This window comes from Anthonomus grandis, chromosome 5 (genome assembly GCF_022605725.1).
Source record: "Anthonomus grandis grandis chromosome 5, icAntGran1.3, whole genome shotgun sequence".
Taxonomy (NCBI): domain Eukaryota; kingdom Metazoa; phylum Arthropoda; class Insecta; order Coleoptera; family Curculionidae; genus Anthonomus; species Anthonomus grandis.
The window spans coordinates 12543926-12557227 of NC_065550.1; the positions used below are offsets into that span (position 1 = coordinate 12543926).

At 31.6% G+C, this 13302-nt stretch overlaps 1 protein-coding gene across 3 annotated transcripts in view; it reads left to right on the top strand.

The window, feature by feature from the left end:
- The window catches only part of LOC126736935 (anaphase-promoting complex subunit 11), a 39784-nt gene that overhangs the window by 20087 nt on the left and 6395 nt on the right, over positions 1–13302 (top strand). Inside the window, exon 2 of one of the 3 annotated variants that reach the window (XM_050441600.1) lies at positions 10540–10981. The exons of the other annotated variants lie outside the window; for them this stretch is intronic. Coding sequence (XP_050297557.1) covers positions 10583–10840 — 258 coding nt within the window. The 5' untranslated portion in view covers positions 10540–10582 and the 3' untranslated portion in view covers positions 10841–10981. Of the gene's footprint in view, positions 1–10539; positions 10982–13302 lie in introns of those variants that run through there. 3 annotated transcript variants of the gene reach the window in all.

Sequence of the window (13302 nt, forward strand, 5' to 3'; positions counted from 1 at the left end):
TTTTTCGGAAAGCAGAGATTTTTTTATCAATGATCATCAGTAATGAGTCTTTCGCAGATGAAACGTTTTGTTTAATAGACTCTGTAATAGTGCTAGTACGACATGAGGCACTGCGCCATAGGTTTGCTGCTTCACTGGGTATAGGAATGCACTCAATGTGAAATTAGAAATTAGGACCTTTTTCATTAGCTGTAAGCATCAGATATTGATCATGATAAAATTAAACTCTTGAAATTTAGTAGAAAATACAAAAAAAATTGACAGAAGTCTGCGCGGAAGATAAAGGTCGTCAGAAGTCAGTAATATTGCAAAAATTTTCGCAACAATTTTGTCACTAGGTATACTTCTGACATTTTGCATACTTATTTTATAATTCAAATTGAAATTACCTGCAAGTCGTCAGAAGACCAGGAGGAAGAATAACGGAGATATTATTAATAATATGAGCATCGGCGCTTCAATCCCACCTTCATAATATCTCGTATTTTAATTTTTTTGTCATCACTTTTTTTGTTCACTTCTGACACTTTGAGAACATAATTTACAATGTTTGAACATACTATTGCTCAACTGTCAGAAGTAAATTCGGAAGACATTGCTAATTATCAATAAATTAATAATTCAAAGAATTAAAAAAAAAAAATAATTTTATTTCATTACAGATTTTTAATATTTATTGAATATTCATATTATTATTACCGCATGCTTATACTAATAAATCGCGAATATTAATACTAATTAATATATATTCTTGCAAATACTAATATTGATCGAAAATAAAATTAGTCTGATCCACATTCCTCCATATCGTCATCAAATTCAAAGTAATCATCGCTGATATATGTGGTTTCGTCATCGTTAGCTGAAAGTACAAATCAGTAATTTAGTTGAATTTATAAATTGTCAAAAGTAAATTCAAAATTACCTTCCGACTATTCACTGTCAGTGAGAATATCTTTGACTGATGGTGGCGATTGCGGTCCTTCAAACCAATTGAACTCATAATTGGATCCATCCGCAATTTTCGGCTTCCAATTCATATGGATCAAACAAAGTCGCGTTTGTCCATATGTTGGAGATAAAAGGAGCCCTCTCCAAATGTTGACGTAATTCAACAATTTCAACATAGTAAGGTGGCAAGCAAGAAGCAGCATCGAAATTTTTCAATTGTTTTTTTTTTTTTTGAAAGGGCTTATTTATATTTTTTATCGTATAGTTTCGGTGAAATAATTCATATCGGAGTTGATTAACTTTCTCGCATGATTTAATACCGTACATGTTACAGACAAACGATTCAATGACGGAAAAAGTGTTCTCTTTATTGGCGCCTGCATTTCCTAAATTGGCGAATGCATTTTGATAGTCTATTGATTTAGAGTTTATAAGGACGTTGTTTACTTTTTCTGTAGAATGCGGGATTAAAATCCCATCCGGTCAAAGCGTGAAATCCCGGTAGTGCTCTGCACAAGTCTGATCCAAGGGATTCGTGTAGCGCCTTAATATCAATAACGTGACGCTTATCGGAAATACCACATTCGATCCATACTTTAAATTTAATTTTATGAAATCTACCTTTAATTAGTTAATTTACCTGAGACACTTCCAAAAGACGCCAGTGAGTTCTTATTTTTTTCAGGAAATGTCAATTCTGCATATTTTTGTAGGTACTTCTTCGGAATTGCCAAGAAATTTTTAGAACAAATTGAATGGTACCCATAAGTTTCAGTCACATGTTCAGGAAGATCAATGTCGCCGTATTTCATATGCAACGCTTTACAAACACATAGCTTCTCTTGGCATTGTTTTAATTTTTCTTTAGTGAAAATTAATATTTTATCAGGCACATTCTTACATTGAAACACGCAGAATGTATCCAAATTAATTTTGTATATCTTATATTATCAATATACTTTCATTACAGAAACGCAAATATATTTGATGATGAAAACACGCTAACAATCTGTACGCTTCTATATCTTAGCTAAACTGCAAAATGCGTCACTCTTCCTTCCAGCGAAAATAATGCCCTATGATACATAAAGCTATGTATGATAGACAGAGAAAAATAAAAAGAGACAGAGAGCAATAGAGCAGATGTTCAGAAGGGACCGTATACCTGGTCATGTACAGGGTGGCCAAATAAGAATGCGAGGTACTGTATCTGGGAAACTATTCATCGTAGAAGCTTGCGATAAAAAAATTTATTACTAAAATGGCCAAGAGGGGAAAATATTTTCAAATTTCTGAAATGGCCGCTAGGGGGCGCAACTGCAATCTTGAATCTAGAAAACTGATGTTTCTGTAAATTTTGCTGAATTAACCTAACAAAAAAATTGCTGATTATTAAAGTAGAGACTAATCCGAACCTTTTTTATTTGAATACTTTTGCTGTATCTCTAAAAATAAAGTGGTGGGGGGTGTTCAAAAGTTGGCTTAAAACACACCCTGTATACTAAAAACGCCTTAGCCGATTTTATCAAACTTGGGCTAGTTGAAAAGAGCTATTATTAAGCTACGAATATTATTATATTTCATGTTTTTTTAGTTTTACATCTCGCCGCTAGAGGGCTTTTTTTCGGCTTTCTGACACAAATGACTAATTTTCTCAAAAAACTTAAATGCGTTGATATAATTTTTTTCCTAGAAAAATAGCTAAATGATGTCTAAATAATCTTGCAAAAACCGCAACTCGATATCTTGTTCCTAACCTAAAATATAGGCCAAAGAATATTTTATAGCCTTAAATTTTCATTTTTTTATACTAATTATTTTGGAATTTTTTAAAATTCACTACTTTTGAAAACAAAATTTACCATTTTTGAAAATATTACCTAATATCACTAAAAGGTAAGTATTAATAATGCTTATATCAAAAATCAGACCTATTTTATGTTATATATTCACTATGGATATAATACGAAAAAAATAATTATTAGAAAGCAGGCCATGGAATGCAACAAAACAAATGTCTACTCAAATTATAAACATTCCTCAAATTGTCAGTAGTAAGTTGTCAAAAGTTTTACGTTACTTGAGCATTTATTGTTTTTGCAAAATGCGTTTTACGAACGATGAAGCTGTTGATATGCTTGCGGTTTATTTTGAATGTCTTCAAAATGCTGCAGTAGCAAAAAGAGTTTATGCTGTTCGATATCCAAATCGAAGTCCTTGCGATATTAGATTTTTTCCCCGATTAGTGGCGAACTTACGAGCCAATGGTAGTTTTCGGCCTAGGTTTCAACGGCCAAGAATTAGAAGAAATGTGGACAATATTAACAGCGTACTGCGATATATTGAAGGAAATCCTCATGTTAGCACAAGAGCATTATCCCTTGAATTAGGCATATCAAGAACAACGATTCAAAATATTTTGAAGGACAATAGGTAAATTCTAATAGCCATCGCTATATATGGATTTATTTAAGTTTAGCTTTTTTTTTAATATATTTATAGAATGCACCCATATCATGTTAATTTACATCAAGCATTGGAAGAAGCAGACTTTGACCGTAGGTTGGACTATTGCCATTGGATATTAGGCATGATACGCGAGGACAGAGATTTTTTATTTAAAATTCTTTGGACCGATGAAGCCACATTTAATAGTGACGGTAGAGTCAACTTGCATAACATGCATTATTGGTCTGCAGAAAATCCGCATTGGTTGCGTGAAGTTCAGCACCAAGGGCGCTGGAGTTTAAATGTGTGGTGTGGTATACTTGGAGGCAACATTATTGGACCATATTTTTTTGAGCAATCTCTAAATGGCAATGTTTTTTTCGACTTTTTGGTAAATCAATTACCGTTGTTGCTGGAAGATGTGCCACTGGAAGTCCGGCAAAATTTGTTTTTGCAGTTGGATGGTTGTCCAGCACATTTTGCTAGGAATGTGCGAGAGCATATTAATAACATTTTTCAACAGCGGTGGATTGGAAGAGGAAGCCTGTTTCCATGGCCTCCGCGATCCCCAGACTTAACCTGTCTTGATTTCTATTTATGGGGGCGGTTAAAGGACATTGTATTTCAGACTCAGCCTACGACTAGAGAAGATATGAAAAACCGCATTCGTAATGCAATACATACCATACCGAGAGCCGAAATTGAAGCTGCAGTTCTATCTACCCATGAGAGGCTTCAGCAATGCATAGAGCGTGATGGTCAGCATTTCGAGCATTTACGGGGGCATTAAACCCCTTTCTTTTTAAAATCGGACCTTTATAGGGCCACAACTTACATTATAAAAGAAATTCGAAATAAATTATTTTGTAGTTTTTATAAATATTAAGGGATTTCCATATAAAATTTTCTTTGGCCTAAATTTTAGGTTAGGATGAAGATATTAAGATGCGGTTTTCGCAAGCATATTTAGGCGTCATTAAGCTATTTTTTTGTATAAAAAAATTTATACCATTGCATTTAAGTTTTTTGAGAAAATTAGTCATTTGTGTCAGAAAGCCGAAAAAAGCCCTCTAGCGGCGAGATGTAAAACTAAAAAAAACATGAAATATAATAATATTCGTAGCTTAATAATAGCTCTTTTCAACTAGTCAACAATCTTAACAACTTCATTTTCAAGGTGATCGTCACAACTTATCATCCAATTTTCCACACCTTCTGGTTGCAATGCTTCGTTACCCGTTAACTTTTGAAGGTCTTGTAGAGTGGATTTATTTTCTTCTTCTTCAGTTCCTGCAATATTCGAGATCGCAACTAGATTCTCAATATCTGGCCAAAGTTTTTTCCAAAATTTAATAAACGTTTAAGAGAGCATTTCTTGAAATGCTGTAGCTAACATATAGATAACGTCCTTGATATTGATCTTTTTGATGACTTCTAAAAGACCTTTGTCTTCACTCTCCGAGTGTTGCAGAATTTCAGAAACAAGTTTACGCCTTTACGCCTGTATCGTCACTTTAGGAGGAAGATAAACTAATTTTATGTCATCTACATCGCAGTCATGAGGATGGGTTGGAGCATTATCTAACACTAGAACTGCTTTGATAGGCAAGTTAACACTTTTTAAATGTTTTTTTAACTCTTGGAACAAATTCTAAATTAAACCACTCTTTAAACAGGTCTGAATTCATCCACGCTGATTTTTGTGACGTATAATAGACCGGAAAGGACGATGGATTCAAGTTTTTAAATGCCCGTGGTTTAGCAGACTTTCCAATAACGAAAAGAGGAATTTTATGAGTTCCCGCTGCATTCGAACAAACGGCCACTGTAATACGTTCTTTGTTGTTTTTAAAGCCAGAGGCAGACTGTTCATGACTGCCTAGAAAAGTTTTTTCTGGTAACATTTTACTGTTTAGCACGGTCTCGTCCATACTATAAATTTGTTCTGGAGATAATTCCTCTGTTTTAACCATTTCACCAAACTTAGTCTTGAATTTTGTTGCACCTGAAGTATCAGCAGACAGTTTTTCTCCACTTACATGTGAGAAATGAATTCCGTGTCGCTTTTTCCATCAATTAAGCCAACCCTCACTTGCCACCAATTCGCCTCCATTATTAGTCTTCTGGTTATTAGTCTCTGGATAGCCAGAGCTTTTTCTTCCAAAATTGGGCCGCCAATCGGTGTACCTCTTCGACGTTCCTGAAGAAACCAGATCCACAAAGCTTCATCGACGACCTCGCAAATCAGTTTTTTTCTCGTACAACGGCTGCCCAGATTCTTATCAGATTCCATTTTCGAACAAAATTGCTCAATCGAATGCCTATCTTTTCGCCAGTCATTTACAGTGCTTTTTCCAACATTAAATTCTGCACAGACTTTCGCCACAGATTCACCATTATCAATCCGCTTTAACACTTTTAAACGTGTAGACCCCTTATCATAAAAACAAGAGCATAATTTGATTGCTTGAAGCTTCAACTAAGTGTTCTTAAAGCTTTAAATTCAGAAATTCTCTGTCTGGACTTTCCATTAAAAAGTCCCGAACATATAACTATATCTCATCAAAAATCAGAGCACAGTAACGATCTAGTTCACTCGTTGATTCAACCTGAAATTTCAGATGTTCCAAAATGGGTTTTACCTGACTACAGTTAAAAGGAATGCATTAAAGCATTTCTTGGAGGGGCCTTGGAGCGGGTAGTTCTAAAAAATATCTTAAGTATTTGTAAAGACGTGGACTTCTTTTAAAAATGGAGAGGGCAAAGGCTTTGTCACTGACCATCTGCAACCTAACGGAGGTCGATTAGCATTTAACAACTGTGAATTAATGAATTCCTTAGTTACTTCATTAAAGTTGTTCCCTATAAATTGAAATCTTCCATCATTGTAAAGGAACTTTAAAGAGGCAGCATCAGCTTTCTCATTTTTCAGAAGTAACTGAAGATTTATGAACATTATACATAATCTACTGTTCATAACTTAAACTATTTTTGGAATGCTCAGTCTTAGCTAGAAAGTATTTTTTTCTTTCTCTAGGAGAAAAGAATACTTATCAGAATAGTCTGTAATTAATTTTGAACAAATAGCATCTCCTTCACTTGTAGATATTTTCCTTGCAGCAATAGATTAGTGTTAGTCTTAATTTCAACAGATGTATTGAAGAAATGTTGTTTTGGTCTTATGAGGGAATAATTGTGTTCAGTTAGAACTTAGAAGACCAGGGTATAGCATATAATACAGTATAGCATACAATACCTAAGCTTATGAGGATTATTAAAGTTGTTAAAATTTGTTGGAGACAAGTAATCAGAACAAATTCTATAGCTCCTACAAGTCTGACCAAAGTTCACATTGTATAATTCACTCCATGTTTTTCTTGCACTGGGGTCTGGAGGAAATTGAAAAAATATTTTATTAATGTGTTTATTAGAACCCCTTAAAATATATATATTCTTATGTGATGGGATATTTACAGAAAAATTTCAATCTATTTTTTGATTGATGATTAAAAACGAGATGTCAGACATTTTGTAATATTTATTTATGATGATCAAGTTAAAAATTAAATATTTGAAAGGTTGCTTGAAACCAATTGAATTTGATTTTTGTTATAGACTAAGGATTGACAATACAAAAAAATATTAGTAATAAATAAAAATCGCATTTTCTTACTGGAAACCTGGAATTGCTGCAAATTAATTAAAATTTATAATTATATTATTAAAATTTATTAAGAGTTGTATGCAATGAGTGGCATTTCATTAGTCCATGTATTTACTCGAAAGGACAATTCCACAAAACTTAAGAATATAAATTTTTATTTATAGATTTAAAAAGCTTCTTTATTGATGCATTTTTTTTCATATCAATTCAGAAAAAAAAAACATTTCATAAGGGTTCCGACCTCTCCTTCGCCTCGAATTGTGAGTAAAAATTGTGGTTCATCGTTGCGAAATAATAAAATAAAAATATCTCATTTTAATATAACAGAATTTCAATAATTTTAATGGATTAGCTTGTTCTTACAATTATTTTAAATTTAAAATGTTAAAAATCAAATAAAATTAATTTCAAGTTTGAGGTATGGATATATATATATATATATATATATATATATATATATATATATATATATTATATATTTATATATATATATATATATATATATATATATATATAGATTCTAGTCGACTTTAGATATCTCCGTTTTTTATTGTTTTTGAATATGAAATAGTAACCTAATCTTCTTTGGACTATTTTATGCCAAAAAAATGGAAAATAAATAATATTTGTTTAATAAAATATTAAAAAAGAAAAAAAATCATGACATAAAAATTATTTAAATTTAATGAAATTATGCATAAAAAATTACCAAAAAGAGGAAATTGTTTATATCACATAAAAAAATTGTTTTTACCTTTTTTTGTAACTAAGTCCCTTATTTTCATGTAAAAAAACATACCGAAGACACCCATAATATATTATTTATTGTTTTGGTCTGAGTTAAAAATAATATGAAATATAGGCATATTTTATTCAAAATTAAGTCTAAAACAAAATTATTTTTCATATAAATAACAAAAACAAAATTCCCTTCCATCTTCCTTCATTACTCTTTTTTATTGACATTTGATATTTGAGTTATTGACTTTTTTATTCCATATGATTTTTTTAGTGTTTTGGGCTCGGTTTAATTGCATTGGGTTGATTTTGGGTGGCGCTAGATAGAGTTAAGCGCACGGGAAGCTTACGCCTGTGTGTTGGGTTGGAATGGGATGGATTCGATTGGGTTGGGATAAATTGTTTTGAGTTAGGATGTTAAAAACCCATGTAAACATCTGCTCGACATTTACGAGCCCTCTATATATTTTTTCATATGAATAGAATCTCAAAGTGTTAAAAAATATGAAGGCTATGAGCCTCTGCATAAGGGTATGAATTTTTTTCAGCGCTGGGTATTAGTTTGTCTACAAATAGTGAAACCCATTCAATATTATAATGTAAAAACACTATCATTTTGGCAGATAGATTTAGATGTCTTTCGTGTTTTCTCTTCTTATATAGGATATGCTTTTTAGATGTGCTTGTTTCTTATTACTTACATTAGCGGAATAATTAGAGTTTCGATTATCAAATAGACTAGAGTAGACCTCTTTTTTGACATAATTTAAAACAATTAAATATCCCTCAAGAATAATCCTCAATTTTTTTTTTTTTAATTTTGTAGAGAAAGCTAATAAAATAATTAAAAAAAAAAGAATACAGAATATACATTAAATATAAATATACATAAATACATGCTATACATCTTTGTACAATAAAATATAAAATTATAGTACATAGTCATATCACAAATAGGAAAAGTCAACATTTTGAAATTATAACGCTAATAAAAAATTAAGTAAAAAAGTGGTTTATTGCATATCTTCAGCAAGTGTGATTTCAAAGCCTTGTGAAATGCGGGAAAAGAACAGATATATGAACTTGTTTTCGATGGCATATGATTGTGTATTTTTTTGCATTGTACATTATAGAGCTTTTAACTAACTTTGACCTTGGGGTTGGTAGATAAAGATCATGGTCCCCGTTCCTAAGTAGGTAATAATTGTGAAATGGCTTTTCTGGAATTGCTGAAACTTGTTTGCGAATTAAGCAAATGAATTCAAATATAAAGAAAGAAGGAAGAGTTAATATTTCATATTTTTTAAAGAATAAAATTTATCTATCTAACTCAAACAATATATTAAGCCATTATCAAATAACTACTGTTTTTTTGCCACAAAATGCTGCCACTTTGGCATTTTTAACCAAATTAGCCTGTTTTAGGCAAATATTGCATATACAATGCTGATTGTAAAAAAGGTAAAACTTTTGGTTTGATGTGATTTTCTTATGATAAAGTAATTGAATTTTGTGATAATTCAAGAGCTATTAATACTTTTAGGCTTTTTTTGCATTTTACTTAAAAAAACGTGGTTAAATATGGTTATGTAGAAGTAAAATTAAATATCCTTTCAGGTTAAAAAAATAATTATTATAGGAAAAAAGCAATTTTATGAGTTTAGTTTTTTATTAATTGCTTTTAGGTTCATCTTTCCATCTATATTCAGCCTTTAAAAAATTAGCGTCAAATAGAAAGTACACTAGTTTTATTTACTCGACCGTTCAAAGAAATTAAAGATTATATAAAAATATATTAAGACCGGCCACTAAAAGTTTATTTAGTTTTATTTACGTTTATTCATAAGTTTTAGAGACATATTGAAGTAATATTTGTTTGGCTAAAAGTTTCTAAAAGGTGGTTGAAAAATAAGCTGTGTTTTCTTAGGATTGTCCAATTTCATCTCTATTAATCATTTTCAAAAAAAGGTTTTTTTCCTTTAAATCATGAATATTTTAACAATTCGTTCAATATGAATAGATTGATATTGTCAAATTTATTGTGAGAATAAATTTATGAGAATTAGAGAAAAATTATATTTACAGACTGTTCTATTTCACATAGTCCAAGTGTGTGTTGGTAAATCCTTCGAATTGGAGTTTAACGTTAAACTGTCGAAATTTGGCAAATCACAAACGCATTGTAAATTCAATCCAAGCATAGTTGGCCTTAGTAGTTAAACAATTAAATTAGTTAAATAAGTTAAACAAACGGGTTGGATGGCAAAGGCATTTATGCTTTCAAACGTTGACAAAATCACTTATCGGGGTTCTAATGATGACCATTTCTATTTTCGTCTCCGAAAAAATTACAGAATTTGTTTGGTGAGTATAATGCATAATAATGTTATTAATCATGTAATGGGCCAGGATTGCTATTATTAGAACCCTGCCAAATGAACTGAAAATGCAAAGAAAGGGCTTTTTTCCGCTTCCCTCTTTCCCCTCTAAAAAAAAGAAATCTGCAAAAAAAAATCTGCGCCCGCCCGTAATTGACTCTTTTATATCAAAAGCTAATTTTCCTTTCGTAAATATATCCAAATATTTATTTAAATTTGTTACTGAACCAGTTAATAAAAATTATTAGTTAATATACATTTCCCATGCCAAACTCCCTATATTTACCTTCACAAAACCGGCAACGCCACTTTCAGCCTCCACACCCCAAATCTTTAACCAAATTCACCCCTCACATCTAGATCGGCCTATTCCATATTCAACTATAATGTCATCCTGTCTACAATGAAAGTGACTATCAAACAGTGGACGGGCGTCGCTTCGTGGAAATGGGTGGCGAACGACGATAACTGCGGAATCTGTCGCATGCCCTTCGATGGATGCTGCCCTGACTGTAAACTACCTGGGGACGACTGCCCTTTAGTGTGGGGCCAATGCTCACATTGTTTTCATATGCATTGTATCGTTAAATGGTTACAAAGCCAACCCGTGAATCAACAATGTCCAATGTGTAGACAAGAGTGGAAATTTAATAACAAATAAGTGCATTTTAAAAGCAAAAAAAAAACATTCAAATAACTACAAATAAGATGTCTCACTTGCATGGCTTGCCTCCACTACCCAAATCTCTTTCGGGATTCAGCTTTATCGATTCCCATAATGCCCGTCCGAATCCTCCTATGTCAATAAGAAGTACCTCCATCAGAGGAGGTCAGTACAATGCGTCGCGGCAAAGCTCACCGGGATTTGGCAGAGATGACAGTACCTCAAAAAAATTATCCAATTTAGATACACAGCTATCAGTTTTAAGAAGAGAGATGTACAGTTTGAGACAACAAGACTTGGCATTGCTTAGCCAGCTATGGTCATTAAATGAGTCCATTCAGGACTTCAGGCAGATCATGCAGAATACCAGGGTTCTGTCACCTCCCTCTCCCTCACCTACTGCGTCTAGTGCTGATGAAGAAGAATTTTATATGAGCTCTACTAGTATGGGGTAAATAGTTTCTGTTGTGAGTATTTTTGTAGGGATAGCTTACAACAGAACAAGTAGTATATTATTATGTCCTTCAATTTTTTCTATTTCAACCTTATACCGGGTGGTGCGTCGCCGAGCGGAACAAGGCTTCCCTGTACATTTTATAGAAAAAATGTAAGATAACTTTTTGAAGAGACCAAACCCAACCCAACCCTCGTGCAAAGTTTCAAAAAAATTTAATAAGCGAATCTTGAATTATTCAATTAAATGTAATTGCAAAATTAGCAAATTTTTGGTTCAGGTAAAACCAAACGGGCACCAGTAAAATGAATAATGTCCCTGACGTGAGGAAAAGTGTCAATAAATCAGTGACAGTCGATATTTGAAGACAAGTATGAATTATTCAATCGACGAAAAAATAGCCATAATTAAGTTAATAAATAATTATTTAATAAATAATAGTCATAATTAAGTCTTACTTTAAATGTATGGTTGTGAGATTGATAAAACGAAAAAAAAAACATTTCTTGTATTCGGCTGTACGTCAGATTTGACAAAGCCTTATAACAAATTGTTTGCTGGTGGCTGGTGTCTGGTTTTACCTGAACCGAAAATTTGGTAATTTTGCAATTACATTTAATTGAATAATTCAAGATTCGCTTATTAAAATTTTTTGAAACTTTGCACGAGGGTTTGCCAGATTGGTCCCTTCAAAAAGTTATCTTACATTTTTTCTGTAAAATGTACAGGGAAGCCAATAATTGACCCCCTTAAAATTTACATGGGATTTCCTATGTTCCGATCGGTGACGCACCACCCGTTATATATATAAATTTACTTACATTTTTGATTCACTTTATAATATATGTATGTTTTTTAGGATGCCTTCTAGGGCAGGAGGGACTATTAATATACGAAGCGGTAGTGAATTATAAACATTTTTAATTTTTACAATTATTGTGTCATACTATATTAGAGTTAATGGTAGCTCATAATTTTCCAAAAAGCATATATCAATATGTATCAATATGTTTTTTTTTCAAGTAAGATATTATAGTAATCATACTAGACACGGCTGAACATAAACTATCGTCATAGGTTGACAAGCAAAACATTATTAAAGATATTTAATATCCTAACCTTGAACAAAAGACTAAGTGGATTGAAAGTAGAATTCTTATGTCAGATGCGTGAGTGCCCCTACTTGCATAGTAAACTAGGATAATTATTCTTCATTTTAACAAATTAATATCTAATCATAAACATGATTTAATAACGTAAAAAAAGAACTATTTAGCATATGTAAATATGCAAAAAAATGCGGTATGTAGAATAAAATTTTTTTGTTTGTCAACTTTGTCATAACATTATCCAGCCCGCTTTTGTACTGTTATATCATAAGGATGTTGCAAAATTATTTTTAAATTTTTCACTGTTGTGAATTAATATTATATAGTTCAGAACTATTTAGATATTAGTCTTTATTCTATCATACTAATAAATGTAAAATATATTAGTGTAACTGATTTTCAAAGTAATTATAATTCTGTAATGCAAAAGATGCTAATGTTTTATTGTAAAACTTGATTATGTTTTATATTAACCAATTGTAAACCTTACTTAACATTTTCTTTTAAGATTCATATTTTTACAGTACTTTTATTTCAAAACAAACGACCCTTAGTAACTTCTTAAAAGAAAAAAAAACACGTCAATCTAGATATGCAGAGTGACGTTTAATTTTATATTTGACAAAGTTCTATCAATCACGTGTTCGCCTCCAGCTAACCTCACTTTGATGTCCAAAAATCTCATTCATTATTCTCTAAGAGACCAACATACAAACAGTGGCGAAGCGTGAACTTTTTTTTCGGGTAGACAAATAATAAAAATCGTTAATTAGAAAAAAATGTGTATTCAATATTATTCACTTTAATGAAATAGAGAATGAAAGCGCATGAAATATTAACTCATAGAGAAAAATTATGTAGTGATATAAAAAAGAAAAAAAAAATTACTACTAGCA